The sequence below is a fragment of the Ceratotherium simum genome, chromosome 35, assembly GCF_057802395.1.
Source record: "Ceratotherium simum simum isolate JZ-2026a chromosome 35, ASM5780239v1, whole genome shotgun sequence".
Classification (NCBI taxonomy): Eukaryota; Metazoa; Chordata; class Mammalia; order Perissodactyla; family Rhinocerotidae; genus Ceratotherium; species Ceratotherium simum.
Window position 1 is genome coordinate 29,547,879 of NC_141934.1, and position 23,619 is coordinate 29,571,497.

At 44.0% G+C, this 23,619-nt stretch overlaps 1 protein-coding gene across 1 annotated transcript in view; it reads right to left on the reverse strand.

Annotated features, from left to right (window-relative positions):
• The window catches only part of TMEM132D (transmembrane protein 132D), a 609,030-nt gene extending 585,640 nt beyond the window's left edge, over positions 1–23,390 (reverse strand). Inside the window, exon 1 of the mRNA XM_087423464.1 lies at positions 22,862–23,390. Coding sequence (XP_087279590.1) covers positions 22,862–22,940 — 79 coding nt within the window. The 5' untranslated portion in view covers positions 22,941–23,390. The remainder of the gene's footprint in view (positions 1–22,861) is intronic.
• Positions 23,391–23,619: the final 229 nt, after the last annotated feature.

Here is a 23,619-nt window from a genome sequence, read left to right on the forward strand (position 1 = left end):
ATTCTAATGTCTTCATATTAACCACTCACTGCAGCATACACGGGTGAGGCTGCACGGATTTATCCTCAACCCTGGAGTGATGACTGAAGCCTAGAGTCTATGTCATAGACTGGGGTCAGTGTCTGTCAATTTTTCCCTAAGAACCGAGACCATCTGTATCCACACAGCTCAGCCAACAAGACTGAAAACTAATACCGTCTATATAAAAATGACTTTACAATCTGTTCCATCAAATTCCTACTCAGGAAGATCAGACTGAAATAATAAATAACCTCACTGTTTGCTTCAGGAAATTCTTGGAAACTGATTTATGTAAACAATATATTGCTCATCTGGGCAAAGAGTCCCCTTTTCAGAACAACAGATGGCTCACCTGGACTCAAAGCTCACTTACAAAATCACAGTGTAGCCAGATTCTCTTCGAGCCCCTCATTTTGCTGTCCACTGGATCCCCTACATTGAAAGACCCACCTGAAGCCAGTTGGGCTGAGACCTCAAAACTCTAAATATCCATCCCTGACCTCTCTTTTCTGGGATACTCCTTAGAATCTCAGAAAGTCTTTCCCTTACCGCAGCAGGTAATAAAATAAGCCTGGATTAATTAGGAGTTTATACTGGTGGTCTCTGGGAGATGGATGCTTGCCACCTCTGAGCCTTTCCTCGACTGTCTTTGTTCTGTTCTGCATGGTAGGTGGACTGCCCTGCAGGCTCCCATGGCAGCCAGTTTCAGGCTCGGCTCGACCAATGAAAGCCACTGGCAAGAGACAGGAGGGTGGGAGAGAGCGGCCAGGGCTTCTGTCCCCCTTACCCTATGGCTGGGGTGGGTTCACAGATGGCAGCTGTACCTTTTATCACGGCAGCTCCCACAGCAAACACCTGTCCTGGACACGGGACTGTGGGAACCCCACCTCCTCCCTGTGTGCCTTCAGCCTGGAGCCTAACATCACTGCCCACAGTCTGTGCCTCAGCCCTGCACACAGAGTCACCTTTTAGAACTGAACCCACGTCTGGGCCCCACCACAAATCAAATAAATCAGAATCTCTGGGTCTGCTGACTAAAAACAGTGTTCTTTAAAAGTTTTTGCCCAAGATGTCAAGAACTAGAAAAAGTAATGCTCTCACCCCAACAATAACAACAACAATGAAGCTGGGTAAACTACAGACTAATATGGTTTCTTGAACATTTCACAGAGCAGAGGGTGCAGAGAAACCAATTAGCTGGAAATCCAAGAAAAGAGCGGTTCCTTCAAGACGACAAGAGACCTGGGCATTGGCTCACCTGCCAGAGCTTGGGCGGAAGGGACTCCAGGTGCTGGGCCAGCAGATTCTAGCGGAAAAGGTAGACAACTCCACGGCCAGATGAGGATTTGGGCAAAGAGATGAAGACTAAGAAAATGTCAGATGGAGATGCCAGAAATAACATAATCATGAAAACCTCATGGAGTCACAGAGGAAGAGTATCTTTATTGGGCTCCTTTGTAGACTAAAAATGGCCAAGGGAAAAATCAGTGATAGAAAAATAAGTCAACAGAAGTTATTGAAACGGAAACACTAAGAGAAAATAAGAAGAACGAGAAAGCAAGCAGAGCCCTCAGGACTGGGGGACAGTATGAAAGTCCAGCACACACGTAACTGGCATCCCTAGAGGAAGAGAGAAGAGGCAGTATCTGAGGAGACAGTGAGAGCCAATTTTCCAAAAACAATGTAAGACGTCAAACCACAGACCAAGAAGCTCAGAGAATCCCAAGCAGGACAAATAAATTAAAAAGAGCACATCTTGAAATATCATATCCAAACTGCCGACGAAGAAAGATAAAGAGAACATATTGAGGGCAGCCAAAGAAAAAAGACATATTACGTACGGAAAAGCAAAGACAAGGATTTGTTTATAGAGGCTAGATATACAGAAGCTATAAAGACAGGAGACAGTGAAGTAACATCTTCAAATAAATAAAATATCTCCAGAAATAAAAATATTTTCAGAACAGTAAAAGCTGAGAACACATTCCCATCAGACCTCTGATACAAGATACGTGAAGGATGTTCTCCAGGCAGAAACTTGGATCTACACAAAAAAATGAAGACTTCCGGAAATGATTAAAATGTAGGTAGATATACAATTCAGTGGCTCTAAAAGATAATTGACTGTATAAAGCAATAATAATAACAATATAGTGTGGGTTTATAGCATGTGTAAAAATAAAATAAATGACATTAATAAAACTAAAAGTGGGAGGGAGGAAGTGGAAATACACTGTTTGAAGGTTCTTACACTATACGTGAAGTGGTGTAACGTTGTTCGGAAATGAGATTGTGATAAATTAACAGTCTGTATTGCAAACCCTAGGGCAACCACTGCAGTGATTTTTTAAAAGTATAAATAATTATCCAACAGTGGAGATGCAATAGAGTTATAAACACTACTGCATTAATTAAAAAGCAGGCAAAGAAGAAGAGGCACAAGGAATAGACAGAAAAGATAACATGCAACTAGGAAGATGGCAGCCAGCCCTGGTGGTCTAGTGGTTAAAATCCAGTGCTCTCACTGTTGCGGACTGGGTTTGTGTCCCGGTCAAGGAACCACACCACCTGTCAGTTGGTTGTCACACTGTGGCGGCTGCATGTTGCTGTGATGCTGACAGCTCTGCCACTGGGATTTCAAATACCAGCAGGGTCACCCACCATGGACAGGTGTCAGCAGAGCTTCCAGACTAAGACAGACTAGGAAGAAGGACCTGGTCACCCACTTCTGAAAAACTTCCAAAAAAATTGGCCATGAAAACCCTATGAATAGCAGCAGAGCATTGTCTGATACAGAGACAAAAGGTGAGAGGATGGCGCAAAAAAACCAGGCAGGGTTCCGCTCTGCTGTTCACAGGGGTGCTAGGAGTCAGGGCACTAACAACAACAAAGGAAGATAGTAGATTTTTGCCCAACCATAGGTAAAATTATATAATTTTATGACATGTAAATTGTCTAAACACACCAATTAAAAAACATAGATTGTTGGAGTGGATATAAAGCAACACCCAATCAAATGTTATGTACAAGAAACACACTGTAAATATAAACACATTAACTGGTTAAAAACAAAGCATGGGGAAAATATACCATGTAAATGTTAACAAAAATACTGTAGTGGCTCTAGTAATATGAGAAAAAAGTAGACTTCCAAATAAGCAATAACAGGACAGAAAAAAGAGATATTATATGTTTATAAAGGAATGCAACAATCGTAAATGTGTATGCACCTAACAACAGAACTTCAAAATACATGAAGCAAAAACTCACAGAACTAAAAGGAGAAAAAGAAAATCCCATAATTACAGTTGGAGAGGTCAACATTGCTCTCTCAGTAACAGAAAGAACAACTAAACAAAATCAGTAAGGAAATGGAATATCTGGGCAACACTATAGCCACGGAACCTAACTGACATCTATAGTGACTCTGCCCAACAAGAGCAAATACTTTTTGTCAAGAACACAGGGAGCATTTAGCAAGATAGACCATAGCCTGGAACACAAAAAATACCCAAAAGATAAATGAATGAACATCCTACAAAGTATGCTCTCTGACCAAAATGGTATTAAACTAGAAATCAATAACAGAAAAGTATCTGGAAAGTCCTCAAATATTCCAAGGTAAACAACAAACATCTAAATAGCATGAGGATCCAAAAGGAAGTCTCAAGGGAATAGGAAAAACTATTGTAAATGCATGAAAATGAAGGTTTAACATAAAAGTTAGAGAGACAGAGCTAAAACAGTGCCTAGAAGAAAATTTATACCATTAGATGCTTGTATTAGAAAAGAAGAAATGTCTCAAAAAATGATCTAAGCTTCCATGTGAAGAGACTAGACAAAGAGGAGATAATTAAACCCAAAGCCACAGACGGAAAAATAAAGATTAGAGCAGAAATCAATAAAAAAGAAAAAAGAAATGAAAACTGAAAGCTGGTTCTTTGAAAAGACAGATCACATTCATAAACCCGCAAGCCAGAGTGAGCAAGAAAACAAAGAGAAAAGAGACATGCCACTAACTGCAGGAATGAAACAGGCGTCATCACTACAGATCTCACGGGCATGAAAAGGCTGGTAAAGCAATATTGTGAACATTATTTCCATAAATTTGACAATTTAGATAAAATAGACCAATTCATCAAAAAACACAAACTATCAAAACTCACTCAATATAAAATAGATCATTTGAATAGTCCTAAGACTGTTAAATTGAATTTGTAATTTAAAAGCTTCTGAAAAAACTTTCCAGACACAGATGGCTTCATCAGACTATTTAAACCAAACATTTAAAGTACCAGCATTGAATTTATACAGTTTCTTCCAGAAAACAGAACAGGAGAGAACACTCCATAGCTCATTTTATGAAGCTAGTCTTACCTATACCAAAACTAGACAAAAAGACAGTACATAAAACAAAACTACAGAAAATAGTTTAGACACAAAAACCCTCAACAAAATATTAGCAAATCAAATACAGCAATATATAAAAAGAGTTATACCACGACTGAATTGGGTTTGTACAAGGCATATATGGTGATTCAATATTTGAAAATCAATGCAATTCACAATATTAACAGAATAACTAAGAAAAATTACATGACTGTGGTAATTGATGCAACTAAAGGATTGAATAAAGTCCAACATCGTTTATGATAAAACCTCTCAACAAATTAGGAGTAGAGCAGAACTTCCTCATCTACAAGAAACCTATAACATCATAGTCAATGGTGTAAGACTGAACGTCTTTCCTCTAAGACTGGGAACAGGCAAGGATGTGAGCTCTCACCACTCATACTCAGCGTCATCCTGGGCATTCTAGCCAGTGCAAAGGGAGCAGGGAATAGGCATATAGACTGAAAAGTAGGTAGACAGTAAAACTAAATTCACAAATGACATGATTGTCCATGAGAAATAGCCCCAAGAGTCTACCAAAAAAAAAAAAAATAGCTACTAAAACAAATAAGAGAGTTTAGGATGCAAGGTTGATATACAAAAATCAATTGTATTTCTATATAATTGCAATATAGGTTGTAAATTCAAATTTTAAAAAGAATATTATTCACAATAGCACCCAATAAACCTGGGACACTTTGGTATAAATCTAAAACTTATGTGCAGCATCTGCATGCTGAAAACAATAAAACAGCGACGACAAAAATCAAAGAGAGCCTCAACAAACCATCAGATGTACCACGTTCATGGACTAGAGAGCTCATTATTATCAGGATGGCAGTTCCCATGACTATGAAGGTGTATTTTCTGCATTCAATGTAATCCCAATCAAAATCCCAGCAGGATCTTTTTTTTAGAAATCGACAAGCCACTTCCAAAATTTATATTGCAAATCAAAAAAACTAGAAGAGCAAAAACATTTTTGAAAAAGAACAAGGTTGGAGGATTTGCATTACCTTATTTCAAGATTTATTATAAAGAACAGTAATCAAGACAGAGTGGTATTGGTGAAAGGACAGACACATAAATCAGAGGAACAGAATAGAGAGTGTATCTACTCTATATAGTCAAAAATATAAAGCCAATTTAAGAGAAAAATAACAGTCTTTAACAATAAATTATGGAACAATTGGACATTCATATGCAAAAAACTGAAACTTGACCCATACATTGCACCATACACAAAAATTAACCCAAAATGGATCATAGACCTTAATGTAAAACCTAAAACTATTAAACTTCTAGAAGAACACATAAGAGAAAAGCATTGCGACCTTTCATTTGGCAGAGATTTTTCAGATATGGCAACAAAAGCAATTCCATAAAAGAAAAAAAAAAGGTAAACTGGACTTGATTAAAATAAAGCAGTCTGCTCTGCCAAAGGTCTGTTTTAGGAAAGAAATGTCATGCTATAGATGGAGAAAAATGTTTTCAAATCACATCTATGATAAAAGTCTTGTATACAAGATATACAAACAATTCTCAAAACTGAATAAGACAACCCAAATTAGTTGTCTATTTTAAAACAGCAAAGCATTCGAACAGACACTTTACCAAAGAAGATATACAGATGGCAAATAAGCGATAACTGCTCAACATCATTAGTAATTAGGGAAATGCAAATTAAAACCACCATGAGATACCATTACAAATGCAATAGAATGGCTAAAATAAAATTACAATGTGACAACATCAAGTGTTGGCAAGGATGGGGAACAGCTGGAATATTATACATTGCTGGTTCAAATGCCAAATGGTTCAACCATTTTGCAAAACAGTTTGGAAGTTTCTTATAATGTTAAACATGCACTTACCACATGAGCCAGCAATCTTATCCCCAGGTATTTACCCACAAAAAAATTAAAACACACATTCACACCAAAACTTGTACACAAATCCTTATAGTGGCTCTATTCGTAATAGCCAAAACTAGCAGCAATTCTGGTGTTTTTCATCTGGCGAATGGATAAACAAATTCTGGTACAACCATAGCATGGCATACTACTCTGTAATAAAAAGAAATGAGCTCTTGCCATATCCAACCACCTAGAAGAATATCAAATGCATTATACTAAGTGAAAGAAGCCTAACTCGAAAGGCTACATAGTGTACGATACCATTTATATAACATTCTGGAAAAGGCACAACTACAGGAACAGGAAATAGATCAGTGTTTGCCAGGGTATGAGGGTAGAGGGAGGGACCAGCTATGAAGGAATATGAGAAAACTTTTGTGAGTGACAGAAACGTTCCCTATCCTGATTGTGGCAATGGTTACAAGACTATATGCATCTGCCAAAATTCATAGAACTGCACAATAAAAAGGTGAATTGGACTCCACACAAATTTATCTCAACTTCACACCCATCCCCTCAAAATACCTTCTCATGTGATGCTAATGTGCAACCAGGGTTCAGAATCATAGCTTTAACTCTTCTCCACAGACAGCTGCCTTCCTTTGACCACTCTGCTTCATGGTTCTCAGCCCTGATTTCATATCAGAATCACTTGGGGGAGCTTTCAAACTACCGCCTGGGTCTGACCCCCGGATATTCTGATTTTCTTGGTCTACAATGTAGCTTGGGCAATGTAATGTTGAAAAGCTTGACAGGTGACTCTAATGTGTAACCTAGGCTGAGAACTTCTATTCTAAAGACAATGGTCTTCTAGGCCGGTCCTGTGGCTTAGCGGTTAAGTGTGCGCGCTCCGCTACTGGCAGCCCGGGTTCAGATCCTGGGCATGCACTGACGCACTGCTTCTCCGGCCATGCTGAGGCCGCATCCCACATACAGCAACCAGAAGGATGTGCAACTGTGACATACAACTATCTACTGGGGCTTTGGGGAAAAAAGGAGGAGGATTGGCAGTAGACGTTAGCTCAGAACCAGTCTTCCTCAGCAAAAAGAGGAGGATTAGCATGGGTGTTAGGTCAGGGCTGATCTTCCTCACAAAAAAAAATAAATAAATAAAGACAATGGTCTTCTAAGAGTATTGCTCCTATAACTCCTAAGAGAAAACTTCTGAAACTATGTACCCACTTGCACATTTAAACATTGATGTCTAATATTTGTCATCAGAGTTTCAATAGTTGCTAAGGGTAAAGTTTCTAGTGTATTGTAAATCTTGACATTTAAAATCAAACTGTTACATCATTCTTTTAAATGCATCCACTGGAATATAAATAACAGAATGACTTGACACCCACCACCATCCATTTATAAAATCCACGAAAAACTCTTAATACTCAGAAATGTTACATTGTTCCTTTTTCTCCTGAACTCCTATTTCCATCCCACTTCCCTCACAGAATTTTATCCTAATGCAGTATACTTGTGATCTTGAAAATAATGTATGCATCACCTTATTACACCTTCCTCCAACAACAATATATGTGTGTGTACTGAACTTAAATTTTTTTCATTTCCTCTCATTGTGAGATTTTCAGTATTAAAAATTTTTTCAAGTTGGCATTATTACAATTATGACTGCTGCACAAAGCAACATAAAATACTACACATTTTAATAAATAATTTTTTCAAATCAAAAGTAATTCTCTTCTTGTAAATGTACCTCTTCGTGAGCTATGTGGTGGCAGACTTGTGATGCCTTGACTAAAGGAATTGTCTAATTGTACTTTTGGGGACTGGAGAGGTTTTAACACCTGGGGAAATGAATCATAATAAGGCCCTAGATGGATGAGAGGGACCTCTTTATCATAAAACCAGAGAAGCTGTGTATGTGTGTGCGTGTGTGTGTGTGATACAGAGAGAGAAAGAAGATGAAGGGGGTAATTGTACATTAATCTAGAGAGATCAAGTTTAAGAGCGAATACATACAGAAGTTGAGGATTTGTAAACTTATTCCCCTTAAAACATCTTCATTCACACACCCCCGGGAAGGTCTTGGCGTTACTCCTCCATCCATACATCCTGATTTCAAGGGCACTGCTCCAAATAAATAAATAACGTAAACACAAAGCATTAAACAAAATCACGCAGTCCCTTGAAATGAAAGTAAATATTACACAAAAGGAATTGCAAATTCATGCAGGTCCCAGGGACATCATACAAATGAGTGAGGCTCTTCAGATTTAGGAGACGAGGGTCCTCTTATCCATATTCCATTTCCCTACTTTTGATAGAGACCCGAGTACAGAGAACTAGTTCCTCCTGCAAGAGACACAGCAGTTCACGCCCAGGGATTAAGGTAACCAGAAAAAAGAAGTGTTGGGCTGAGAGTGCACCCTGTGCGGACCTCAGGCCCACCTGGCGATGGCGGCAGCTGCTCAGCTCGAGCCACTGTTGACATGTGGAAATAGCCCTGCTCATCGTTGAAGAGAAAATCATGAAAATCCCCTGATCTCAAAATGCAGACGAGACATTTGTTGTAGAAGCCACATAAAGCGTATCTGTAGGCCACCGTCTACCACCCGCCATGACCTGTCAATCTAAAACCACACCTCGGACATCACAGTACTTCAGGAAACCGGTGTCCACAAGCATCTTTCTCCTCTCTCCGTTGAAGGCGTCTCGCCATATCGCTTTATCTGTTTTACAACCTCTAGGTTCACGAGGCCTGCTTTTACATTTAAATTGTAATAGATAGTCATAACGCACTTTTCTTACCAAAAATCTCTTTACCACATCCAACACAATTCCGGGAAAATTACTTTAGGGTAGTAAAAATGTGACGCTTGGCCCAGATGCACACACTACAAGCTTTTGTCTTTTCCAAAGGTTAAACAGTCGGCTATCTATAACACCGGAATATCTTGGAAATTGTTTTTCGGCACTGTTTTAAGGTTACATTTCTCTGAAGGATAGGCAAAACCCAAGTCCCTAACGTGTACTCCCTAATTAGAGAAATCAAGCAGAACACTCACTTTACTGGGACCAGATACACGGAGCTCAGAGGGATAAGGGGGACGCACTGGTACGCCGCCCTTACACGGCGGCACATCAAAATCACTGTTTCCCCTCCTATTGTTAACACTGTTCCCCTGAAAAGGGAAATCATCTTATTTGAGCTGTTTCCCTCCCTTTCAAGGGAATTCTCAGTACTTCCACTGATCTCACATTTCAAAATACTGAATGCGTGTAAAACAAGCAAATGTGTGTTTTGATGCTGCTTTTAACAGCACATAATGCAAATATTTATTCACAACAGTAATTTCCATTGTGCATAGTTTTTACATCTAATTAAGGACTCTGAAAAATTACAATCATTGAAAACAAAAGTGTACATTACATTTAAACAAACATTCAAAGGAGAGAGTAACTTCTCCGAGAGGGTACAATTCTGTATTGAGAGTTGTCATCTGGGCAAGAATAGAAAATTCCCTTTAAGGTTAAATATTAGAAGAACATGGGAATATTTTCATGTTAGGTTTAAAATTACGACCACGCTAAGAGTGGAATACTGCCTTTTTTTTTAGCCCTCCAGCACCCATCATCCTCTTTTTGATAACAATATTCCAAATTATTTTGCATAACCCCCCTCCCATTTTCATATCATGTGATTTGGGTGGGTTCCCACTCCAGGCTCCAAAGGCAGAGTTTATTGCCTAAGCCTGAGCCAACCAGCCTGTGCCTATCCCATCCTCGTGGGCACAGTGATTGATCCAGGGAACTCATGGAACAACGTGGCCTACACAGGCAGGTACAGAACTTTGATGGAACTGTTAAGAGAAATGCTCTTTGTTTTTACTGAATGTAGGGTAAGAAGACGTAATTCTGAGCGGGGGACCATCTTGCCTAAACAAGGGACAATGTGCCTAAGAACAGAACCAACACAGTTGAAGCGGAGCAAAGAGAGTCTAAGTCCTTTTGACATCATGCGAGCACCTCGATCAAGCCTTGCCTGACGCCAGTGTTTCCCCAGAATTCCAGTTGAACCAATATGTTTCCTTTTCCCTTTTGGCAGAGACTGTTAGTGTTTACAAAATATACATGTGCTCCTCTACATTTCTCAGTCCTCCCTAAGGTTAGATGGAGGCCATGTTCTAAGTGCTGGTCAATGGGATGTGGGCAGAAGAAACGAAGCCTTTTCCAAATCTGGACTTTGAATGCATCTCACACGATCCCCTGGCCTTCTCTTCCCCTACTGTGATGACCTCGGAGGTCACACATCCCAAATCGCATAGCCACAAGGTCGAATGTGTTCAACTAGACTCTAAGTGAAGAAGAAATCAACCTTTCTCAAATTAAGCCGCTGAGACATAGACATTGACTTATTATTACATCACAGCTAGCCTACCCTCACTTATGTATCCCTTAGGCAATTTGAGATTTTTGTTTTGTACCTGCAACTAAAATATGGCTAATTATTCATCACTAGAAAGTGTTTCCTTAAATAAATAAAACTCAGGTAGAACTCTTCCATTCAACCCACGGCTTCTTGGGGATTCTCTTACACTTTGCTTCATATTCCAAAGAAGGATGCTCACAGCTGAAGGCTTGCTTAAATCTCTTCCTTTACAGCATCTGTTAAATGCTGACTGAGGACAGTAATCCAGAGGCTTTGGGATGATAAAACAGAACCGTTCCTCCTCCTGAGGCCTCCAGTTCAAAGAAACCCAAAGAATACTTTCAAATCCTAGAAGAGGGGGGGACTGCCTATAAAAATCAAAGTCAAATCAGCCATTGATGAAGCACTCACTTCCCAACATCACGACAAAGAATGTGAGAAACACACAGTAAGGGTCCCTGCTTCCTCCCTACAGTCCTCTGGGAAGAGAAAATAACATCGACATCAAGAGTGTCGAAAATCAATTTTAACAAGATAAGAATTACTGTAGATACTGAAGACGGGCACATTTAACCAATTCTGGTTCCTTTCGGGTGTGTCTTCTTGAACAGCAGAGGCTAGAGTCCTATTAAGCAGACTGGCAGGAATGTCTTGATGTCAGGGTTCCAGATCTGCCTTAGCTACTGTTGAGCAGAGGCATCCAGTGAAACTCGGAGTGAGGCCATGAGTGATGTGAGGCAGCAGCTACGCGTGAGATGAGTCCTTCTTGCAAAGAGAGTGTAGAAGAGTGCTTGGTTTGGGGCAGCCTGGCAGGAAGTTGTAGCATCCAGACCTTCGTACCAAAGACACTGACAGAAAGGCAATGGTGCTGGTGGACCTGGACCGGAACAGGAGCACACTGCGGCCGCGGTTTCTGCGGGCTGCTGTTCCTCCTCCAGAGCCTGGGTCCCTGGTGCACACAGCAGATCTACACACCACCTCAGAGGACCCAGTAGAGCCTCCTCTGCCAGAGCAGATCCTGTTGTCAGCAACTAAGAACCTTGGCCAACACGGAACAGCACAGTTCGTGGAAAAGAGATTCTAAAGGGTTCTTATGGGGAAATCAAGGACATCGGTCCTTCCTCTCTTCCTCCACGTAAGCAAAGAATTTCTCCATACCTGCATCACATTGCTTACCAGAGACCATGAGAACTGCTCACAGCTCAGCCTACCCCCTAGCTGGAATCCTTTGAGGGCACAGTCGACTTTATATTCATTTCTGTGTCCTCAGAGCCTGTCTCATGGTGTTTTAACTTACCATCAGATAATAGAAAATAGAGAGATTGGTCTCTGCCCCAGATTCCTGGCACAGAGCTCCTCAAACCCTTATAATTTCCCAAGGAATAAGAGAACTTGGAGCATGTTCTGTTCTGATGAGGGGACTCTGGGTGGGCTCCTGGATGCGGGCTGGTCACCCATGATTAGAAGCTTGACATTTTCAGCCCCCCATTCTCCAGGGAGGGGAGAGGGGCTGGAAATGGAGTTAATGATCGATCATGCCTACGTGATGAAGCCTCCATAAAATCCCAATAGTACGGGGTTCAGAGAGATTCCATGTTGGCGAACGTGTGGAGGTCCTAGGAGGGTGGTACATCCACACAGGGCACGGAAGCTCCATGTCCACTCCCACAGACCTGGCCCTGCACATCTCCTCCATCTGGATGTTCATCTGATTCTTTTATTATATCCTTTAATAAACTAGTAAATGTAAGTAAGTGTTTCCCTGAGTTCTGTGAGCCACTGTAGCAAACTAATGGAACGCAAGGAGGGGATCGTTGGAACCTCCCATCTGTAGCCAGTTGGTCAGAAGCACAGGTGACAACCTGGACTTGTGACTGGCGTCTGAAGTAGGGGCAGTCTGTGGGACTGAGTCCTTCACCTGTGGGATCTGACGCTCTCTCCGGTAGAGAGTGTGAGAACTGAGTTGAATTGCAGCACGCCCAGCTGGTGTGGGAGATGCGCTTGTTGTTGTGGGGAAACCCACACATCTGGTGACCAGAAGTGTCAGAAGCGTGTTGTGTGAGAGTAAAGGACACTCATAGGGAAGAGACTCACAGGCGGGAAGAGCTGGGGTTTTCCCCACACAGAAAGTGGAAGACTAAATAGTTTCCTTTATACCTGCCCTCAAAAAATAATTGTTAGATAAACAGACGAAAGTCCGTGGTGCCGGGTACTGGCGACATTCCCTGGTGCAGACTAAGTATTAGAACTGGGTGGATCTCGGGACTGAATTGGAACACTTTATGCTGTATTTAGACAGTGGGGCCTCTCAAATTCCATCAAAGTCACAGAATCAAGGAATTTCAAATTAAAATACCTACCTGTTGTTTTGACTCTGTTCCATCACGGTGATTCCCAAACAGCACGTCCTAGAGAGGCCTTCATCTTCCCAGCTATCTACATCGCATCCTGCCCACTCCATTTTCAAATGCAGTTTCTTTTTCCCTCACAACCTTGAAGCCACAGTCTCTCCACCTCCAGGACACTTGTTGACCGAGGTCCTCTGGCTGTGGCCCTCTTCACAAAGCATGCCCTGGGAGTCCCTGCTGTCAGCAATCCTGGATCTTCCTTGCTGGCCACACACTTTGTCACCTCACCCACTCCAACCCCTCAGCCTCCAAGAGGCAAAGCATCTCAAGGCGCTGGACTTCACCCTGAGGAGGGCAGAGCTGGGGCATTCGGAGCCTCGAAGAGCAGTAACTGTCTCCATGACACGCCCTGAACAGTTTTCAGGGACACCAAAGCGTAGGAGACGCCGTGGGGTGCAGCAGACACGGACACTTGCCAGCGCTAAGAGCATCAGGGTTCAAGGAAGCAGATGCTTTCATACATCGCTATCACCTGTGCAAAAACATACAACCCTTCTGGAAAAGAACTTGGCAGCTAAAGTTCTACCCATGTTCTTTGGCCCAGTAATTAAATGACTATGAATCTATCTAAGAAAGTAACTCAAAGCAAAAATTATGCACAAAAATAATTTCCTTATAATAGTGGAAAACTATAAATTGTGTCATTGGTCATGGCCCAGCAAGACCTGAAATGTTAACTGATGATACAGACATTAAAAATATATTCGTGATACATTTTTGAAGCAGGAGGAAATGCTTACATAAACATATGAACTCAAAAAAGTCAAATACAAATCATGTGTACCATATACAGAGTGAACACAACTGTTTTAATAATTCATAGAAAAACAACTAGAATGAAATACATCCAAATGTGAAGCAGTCACCTTTGGGCAGTGCCATTATTTTTACCTCTCCCTCGTTTCAAAATTAATTTGAAGTCGCTTACAAAAAAATGAATGCAATTGCAGAGTAAGTAGAGAAGGATGCAGACAAGAAGAAAGAAAAAGCATGTGAAAAACAGATAAAGCCAAGGATGAAGCTGATTCACAAGATGTCTTTCTTAATTTCCTACACTTAACAGCACATTTGGCTCAGAGAGACCGAAGAGCTACAGAGAGACAGACAGGGAGAAATTCACTTACGAAATTCACGGTGTTCACAGGACAAAACGTAAACGACTTCCCAGGATAAACACAGCTTTTTTTTTGCTGGTACTAAGGCCTAAGAAATATTTCTTAGAAAAGGAACTTAGGAGAGGGACTGTTTTTTAATAGATAAAGCCCTTAAAATATCCCTGTACTCCGTCGCCCGTATTAAGCTTATCTGGTAGGAACCCGAGTCTTTTCACACACCGGCTCTCCAGCTCCTCGCTGCTGGACTTCTCAGCTGGCGCTTCCGGCCCTAAGTGCAGCGGAGGGCTCGTCTTCCACTCATCTCATATGTCAGAATGTTCTAACCCCAGGAGACCTCTGGATCGCAACTCTGCCACACAGCGTCCTCACCATCCTTCCGCGCATCTGCTCCTCTGAAGTGTGCACGAGCACCCCATCTGTTTTCACTGCCAGCCTCCGAGACAGACGTTCACCTGGGGAGGGCTGGGACGGAGTCCTGGGATGAGATCCCGCAGCCTGTGCTCGAGGTTGACACGGTGCCATCTGCCGCCACCGAGCACCCATGATCCGCGGAGCACAGTGCGTCTCTCCATTGTGTTGACAAGAGCGCTGGAGTGAATGCGAATCTCAGTCCCCAACTCCAGTGAGCAAGAAATGCACATTCCTTCACTTTATGTAATGGAACTTCATTTCTATTTGGATTCCCCATTTTACCCCGTAGCCAAACAAAGGCTTTGTCAACACTGCCCCCCCACCCAGTAATTCCAGGGATCATGTCTAAGTTCTGAAAGGTTCAAAGTGGCCACAACGACCAGAAGGGTTCATTTCAACTACAGGCTTTGTCATTTGTCCAAACCGAGTCTGGTCTCCTGTGGTCAGTCCACGCAGATCATGGCTCCGCCTCCACGGACTTGACCTCAAGGCGTCCTCAGGTCGACTGTGCTCCCTCGGCCAGTCTGCACCCCTCCTGGCTCATCAGGAAAACACTCTGCCACTCCCAGCACCTGCTCACCGCAGACAAACATTTCTTATGTTTCCTCCCCGGGCGATTTGGGGCAGCTTCTCTTCATCTCTGAATCTCCAAACATACTTGGGGAATTTATCGCATATCCCTCTAATTCACCATTTGAAATGAGATGACACAGAGCATCTCAACAGCACCCTGGCATCTAGGCCAACCTCTAAGTCCTCCTCCCCTCCCACCCCAGTAAAAAATATTTACTTAGTTGAGGAAGGAGAGAGGCCAAGAAAACATTCCTGTGAATATATGTTCTCCAAATCTTTTGTCTTTCTCTGGACATTGGCTCTTGAAATCAAAAGTCAGGAAACGGGCTTTTCTGCCTCTGCTGTAGCGAGAGGCAGTGGCTGTCCTGTTTTATCTGCCCAGAGAGAGGACACTTACCGGGTGACCGGGAACACGGCCAAGTGGGAGGAATGCTGACAAGGACGATATCAGCATCAGTTTTGACACCAAAATATTTTACTGCAACAATACCCCAAGAGATTGTCAAATACTTCTGAACCTCAGCGGGCGATTTTACAACTTGAGCATCCTCCACCCTCCAATGTAGCTTTCCTGTCCAAAAACATGAGCAGAAGCAACAACAACAAACATAATGAAATCTGACTTCCATCTTCTTTACTTAGTCAATCTGCCCAGTGATTCTCCCATAAACATAAGAACTTATTGTTTTTCACATGAGCAAAATAACTTAATGTCACTAAAAGCTAAAAACTCTTTGCGACTGCCTGTCTTTCCAAATGTTTGTCTGAATCTCCTTTCACTTACACACTTTACGTGAGAGAGAGAGAGAGAGATGGATGTTTGTACCCTCTTTCAACTCCTGCAAATATATTCTTTACCTCGCTTACTGATGTCTTATCTGTTATGACAATATGTACCTGAATCTCTTTCCGAATGTGCTGCAACTCCGTGGCCCTTGTCCCCTGTAGATTCTTACACAATTTCTGGAAGCAAGGATACGTCTTGGGTGATACCTCTGTTGAAAAGGAACCCTTGAAACTGATATTTAAGAACAGAAGTGAAGACGACCCTGGCTTTGGGCATCGTGGTGCTCCCTTTATTTCTTCCTACAAGCAGATGTTTTGAGATAAATGACAAAAGGGATGTGAAAACATTTCAAGTCTTTGGTCTCATTTCATGACAAAGCCACGATGCTTTTCTGTGATGGCCACCTCCTTTTGCCCCCACGATATTCTTTCCATATTTCATTCAAGCTTGTCGCCTGGCATCAAAAGTCAAACTCACCAATCCAAATGCACACAGAGCCCAACATTCTCCTTTGGAAAACAGGAATAACATCTATCTGTCTTCATTCTACGTGCTTCTTCCTCATTCTTCACAGTGTCACTAAAGAGCCACCCATGCTTTTAGTCCTGGAAGAATCGAGGACACGTCCGTCTACCCCTCCCCAGGACCCTCTGTGTTAGTTACGTGGATGGATCATCGGATCCCTGAGTCACAGATCCCTGAGCACAACTGCAAATTCTTCAGCACCTGGGCCTCAGACACAAGCACACACATTCCACACCATCAGTTCACCACTTCAACTTCTATGACAGTCCTGCAATTAAAATCTATATTTTAGTCCCTTTCAAGTATCATTTCTGATCGCTGCTGGAAAAATTAAGGCTGAGAAAATTAAAGAACATTCATTTATTCATTCATACCATAAATACTGAGTGCCAACCATATACTAGGCTCTGAGCTAAAACTCAGACGGACTCAACCTTCAGCAAGTCTGGCCCCATGTGTAATTTTTGCCCAACAAATGGCTTCGTATTTAGTTGTCACATACAATCACGAGCAGAATGTACGGTGCCTAATGGTGTGGGCTATGGCATCAGAATTCACACTCTGCAACTCATTAGTTGGAAGATCCAGGACAAGCTACTTAACTTCTCTAAGCCTCAATTTCTGCATCTATAAAATGGGATTAATAAATCTCAAAATCTACTCCACTGGGTTTATCTGCAAATTCACAAAATCCTTTTCATCAATCACTCAGGGCAGTGCCTGACATGCAATAATTACTCAAAAAATTTGCTGTTGTTATTATTCACCAAAGTATTTCCTGCAGCACTTTGAATTACTGGGGAAAAAAAAATCATCTAACCACTTTACTGTTGGGAAAAGTTTCTTTTGGCAATATCCTACAGTCTGAAGCATATTTAAAAATTTGTTGAGCTCTTGCAATGTCCAAAGTACTATACTAAGCAATGGACAGAAATCAAAGATAGATAGAAAAATGCACAGTTGTTGCCCCTAAAGAACTTAAAATTTAGGAGAGGAGACAGGAAATAGTTTTAGAATGTCACCCCTGTAGAAGGTTGAAAAATGGCCCCCCCAAAGATGTCCCTGTCCAAATCCCTAGAACCCGTAAATGCCACTTTATGTGGGGGAAAAAAGGGGAGGAGGTCTTTGCAGATGTGACTAAAGTAAGTGGGAGATGATCTGAATTATTCCAGGGGGCCGTAAATGCAACCACGTGGATCCTTCTAAGAGGGAGGCGATTTTACACACAGACACGCGGAAGAGAAGGCGACGTGAGGACGGAGCAGAAGGACTGGAAGACACGAGCCTAGAAGACGGCAGCAATGCTCCCGCAAGAGGAGGGCCACGGGCAGCCTTCAAGGCCGGAAGAGGCAAGACACGATTCTCCCCGGAGCCTCCCGCTGACACCTGGACTTCAGCCCAGCGATTCGGTTCTGGACTTCCGGCCCCCAGAACTGCACGAGAATGAATTTCTGTTGTGTAGGCACCGAGTTTGTGGTAATTTGTGATGGCAGCCCTAGGAAACCGATACACCCTCTGAGCAAAATCCACGCATGTCCTCCCTCTGCGCCTCAACATGGCCTGTGAAAGGGCGACCGCAGGAGTCAGCACCCATGGGGACGATTCTGGGAGTGAGAGAGAGTGCTATTTCTAACCACACCAGGGCAACGTGGGTAAACTGAGGCTGATCCAAGTGAAGCAGGACATGCCAGGGTTACCTCCACACCTGCCTGACCACTGCCTGTCCCCAGCTCCATTCAGCCACTTCCGTTCTCTCCCCTCACACAGGACCACAGTCTCCACTGCCCTCCCCACCCTGGCCACATTGGCCCTCTGTAGTCCTCAGTATTTGTCTGCACCCTCTGGCTTGTGTACTTCCCCTCCCCGTTAACACCAACCCACCTGTCAGATGAAGAAAGTCCCCTCCGTGCCACTTGCCAATATACCTGCATGCAGAGGTGCCTGCTCTGTCCTTCTAGAACTCACAGTTGAAAGTTGACGTTCCTTTGTATAATTAACATTTGTCCCTATCTGCTCCATAAACTGCCAGTTCTATGAGGGCAGTAACCACATCTGTCTGGGTTTTTCTCACTACTGTATTCCTGTGGCCAGCATGGTGTGGGACACACAGTTGGTGCTCACAAGGTGGTTACTGTTATAAAGTAGCAAAGGGAAAGGGATGAAGGAAACCAGAAGAGGAAAGGAAGAGGGGGTTGCTGAACATGCAACTGTGGACGTTTGAGTTTACAGCTTAAAACCATGGAGCTATAGTTTGTGGCACTTTACAATCTAGAAGAACCAATGGCAGGACACTTCCCTGGTTTAAGGACACTCTAGTACCTTCCCAACCCTGTATCCTCGGAACACTCACAAATAGTTCCTGCAGAGTCCCATGTTCATCACTGAAAGCATGTGGCCTTCCATACTAAATGAACAGATGGATGGATGGATGGATGGATGGATGGATGGATGGATACATGGATGGATGGATGGATGGACGAATACATGGATGGACAAATACATGGACGGACGGATACATGGACGGACGGATACATGGACGGATGGATACATGGACGGAAGGATACATGGATGGATGGATACATGGATGGATGGATGGATGGATGGATGGATGGATGGATGGATGAATACATGGACGGACGAATACATGGATGGATGGATACACGGATGGATGGATAGATGAAGAGATGGATGGATGGATGGATGGATGGATACATGGACGGACGAATACATGGATAGATGGATGGATGGATGGATGGATGGATGGATGTATGGATGGATGGACGGACGGATGGATGGACGGATGGATAGACAGATTGATGGATACATGGATGGCTAGACAGATGAATGGATAAATGGATTGATGGATGGATAAATGACTCAGAAATATAGGGTAGTATAAGCTTCTGCAATAAGGTATTTTTCGAGTTTTTGTTTTCTTTTCCATTTTTTCTTGGCCTTCAGAATGGGACTAACTTAAACAGATCTCTATACTTGGAATTCTACTTTTCTATGCATATAAGTATTTTTTAATAAAATCATATTTATTATTTAAATCTTTAATTCAGAGATAATGAAACTTAATTGTCTCCCCATTCCCTAGCCTTTTAACTTTGACAGTGTTTACATGTAAGCAACAAAGTCTCTCTGTCTCTGTCTCTGTCTCTGTCTCTCTCTCTCTCACACACACACACACACACACACACACAAACACACTCCCTCTTGGATATTTCTTCCTCCCCTGAAAGCCTGGACAAGGTGTCACTGTCAATCAAAGCTCCTTCCAGTCCCAGGCTGAGGAACAACATTTCCTAAACAAGAGGTGATGCTCTGGCCCCCGGATTCTTCACTCCTGACCTAAGAGGGAAGCTATGAATGGAGAAGCACTCTGCAGGAAGATACTCTGAGAAAGCCCCTGCTCATCATGCTCGCTGCACTCAGCCAGACGCAGGCAGAGCACCTGGCCACCCAAGCCCCGTGACAGGGGCCACATCACTACAGCAGCTCCTCTCCCAGGATCCCAGGTCTCTGAGTGTTTGCTTCGCACTGTCATTTGCAAGAGAACACAACTCTAGAGGAGACAGTGAGGGTCCTGATCAGCAGCCTCAATGTGGCAACTGTCTGGATTTTGTGTTTATAAATTGCCTGTCTCTCTGCCCATCCCCAGTCCCCTCATTAATTTGTCTTCTCAGCACTTTCCATACTCCTTTCATACTCCACTCCCTCCCACGAAGTGAATAGCAAAGTATTAAAACACATCTGCACGCTGGACAATTGTGATCCACATCAAGTTCCCAGTGAAGACTAGACCCTAAACATAAGATACAAGCTCTCTGGCAACTTGATATGAGGCCATTCTCCAGAAAACGTCCCGTACGACAATACTGCTGGTAAAACTTTTTGTTTCATAGTATCGTTCCTAGGTCCCAAGGAATAGAAGTACAAGCAATGAAATTTTATTTTTATCTGTTTTTCAAAAGATCTATATGGAGGTGGGTTTGCTCTGTGACCAATCACTTCTTGTTCATGAAATTTAAATATACATAAGGTTCAAAGACATGAGCCTGGCATCAAAACGTGTGTTTTTGTTCATTCAAGGATTCACATTCGGAAAGAACTAAGGCAATACAGTAGAAACAATAATAGACTGAAGCAGATATTTAATATTTGGTAATAATCTCCACTTTTCCCTCAGCCCCAAATTAGGCACTTTGGATTGTGTGCGTGTGTGCACGTATGTGTGTGTGTGTATGTACATGTTTGTTTCCAATTAAAATCCTTTTAAATACAGTCCATATTGGATTTCAACCTGGTTTGGAACTTTCAGGCGCTCAGAGAATCTTAGAGGGAAAGTGATTTGAACACATTGGAAAGAGAACCGAATCATCCTTACGATTAGAAATCACGTCTGTACCATGAAATTTTATACAACTTGATGGTTTTAGGGGTGTTACACTGTTTCTTGTTCTTTGGCACATTGTGAATAATCCCTCAATTACCTATGGTGGGCTCAGGACTGTGCTGACTGCTGTATAAATCTTGACACATAATTGATTCACTTTTGAACAGTCTGGCTGAGCGAAGGTCTCTAAATTCAACACGCAAAATATGTTTTATGCTGGGCTTATAGTACCATTTCACAAGCTGATTTTTGGCCACTTAGAAAAGAGACCTCCACATAACCGAGTTCCTCATTTTAAGGACATTTTCAGTGTTTCCGCTTGAAAAAATTCAAAAGTACCACGGGAAACAATTCTCTTCAATACGGCTCAGTCTAAAGAAATCGGTAACAGAACTATGCACATAATCGAGGAAACATGGTAGTTAGGTCATATTTACAAAACTGTTTTGTTCCTTTCTTAATAAAACCATGTTATTGCAGCATAAAAACAGAGAAGCCTATTCCTATTATAAAACCAAGTGACAACCAATGAAAAGCGTGCCTTGTAGCGATCTGCAAGTTGGCCGGCTGTTGCTGCTGTGGATTTGGGTTTTTTTAACCTCATGTCTGCCTGGGTTGGATTCACTGAATTCATCAACCTCTCTTGAGTTTCTCATGCACCTCGTAAATCCCGGAGGCTCTGGTCCTCAGACTGTTCTAACTTGTAATTAGGGGATGTGAGCCCATTACAACGGCACTTGAAAAGACATGGGGGGCGGGGCACAGGTTCCTCTTCCTCAATCATCCAGCACAAAACCCCAGCAAGTGAACTGTCTTATTCTATCACCAGATCCTAAGCCACGTAATCTCAGTGTAGAGCTCAGAGAACAGAAAATTCCTATAATTAAAAGGCTCTGTGCATGACTGTTGGCTTTGAAGTTTCAGAAAGATATCTCATCCAGAAAATCTTCTCCAAAAAATCTTTTTACAGGGATTTTTAGACACATTGGAGGCTGCTAAGAATCTCCCCTGTCCTCCTGATACATTTCTACGCAGGAGTGAGGTGCCCGGGGAGAACTGCACACAAATAAAGAGCCCGGATCAGTAACGGAAAAGAATTGCTGGTACTTTCTACCACCTCCTGTATGAATCAAATAATTTATCTTCAAGGAATTAGTGTCCTGAGCTTCTAAACCTGCTGTTCCAACGACAGACAGGGATGCTGACAGAAAGGAAAGGAGGCAGATGGGGAATTCCTGCCTTTACTCACAGCTTCAAGGCAGGGCCCTGCTGTGGTAACTCAGGTGGCAAGTCAGGGTTTAAAGTTCGCCTTCAACCTGCGTAGACGCTGGCGAGGACAAGCAGCCACAGAGGGCGAGGAGAGAACCCGGCAGGAAACCTCTAACAGGCTGTCTTATAGGAACCCGGGGCCACTTGTTCAGAGTGAAGCCCCATGCCCTACGTTTAACAGCCTCTGATGCACTCAATAGCCTCCCCATACAGAAGAGTGCTCTGGAATTATCTCCTCACAGGTCAGTGCCAGCAGGAAAAGTCCAGTCCAAATTCCAGGACCCTCCAGGTCATTTCAATCCCCCTCCCCTGACATCTGGCTCAGCCCTCCCAGTGCCCATCTCACTTCTCAAGGTTCTCCACGGCCCCCTCCCCTAACTGGAAGCGCTATCCGGTGGACAGGGCTATTTTCCCTCCTGTCCTTCTGCAGTCTCGCCTAGCGCCTCCCAACCCGGTCCTCCAGGGAGGCACCTGCTGCAAAGACGCCGCCGAGGACCTCCGCTGCCGCACGCGCGCGCGTGCACAAGCACACACACACGCACTGTACACACCCATGCCCTCCCTCCCAGCCACCCCCATCCACGCACACACTCCCACACATCCACTCCCAGCAAAGTTAGTCCAGGGGCCAGAGGTGACGGCGGCGTCCCCTCACCTTTGGAGAACAGGGCGGCCAGGCTGATCAGCACGGGGGACCAATGGTGCCACAGCGTCCCCATCTCAGACGGGCACATCCTGGAGACCGGAGCGCAGATCCTCTGCTCCCCGGCGCAGTCTGGGCGAAGAAGACTCAGTCGCCAAGCCCCTGGCGGGCCGGAGCGGGGCTGGATGGCGAAGGAGCGCGCGGCTAGGGGCGCGAGCAGCGATGGGGCCCTGCGCCCTCCTCCCGCCAGTCCATGGCCCGGCCGGGAGGTGACGGCCACGCGCCGCTCTGGAGTTGCTCCCCGGAGTCCAACGCGCGCGCAGGCAAACCCCACCTCCCTTTCACCCCCACCGGGATATTTTTATTTTAATCCACGCGGATTTGTTTCTTTCCTGTTGACCTGAGCGAGGACTGGCCCCCAGGTGGCCCAAAAAGGGCGCTTCCAGGAGCGCGCGGGCGCAGTGGGCTCCGGGCGGGCGGATCCGGGAGGGCTAGCGGGCGCAGGCGGCGGGGCGGCAGGGCTGCGGCGCCCGGGGCGCGGGCGGAGGCGGCGCGGAGGCCCCCGGCCGGGTGGCCCGGCGCACGGAGCGGTCCGGGGCGCCCGGGCGCACCGCCCCCATCCCGGCCGCGCCCCGGGGCTCGCGCGCGCCGGCGCCCGAAGTTTGGCGGGTGCAGCCGCTCCCCGCGCCGCCGCCCGGCCGGGCTGGGCTCGCAGGGCCCTAAGCGCGCCGAGCACACGGCCGGCTGCGGAGCCGCGGGGCTGCCCCCGG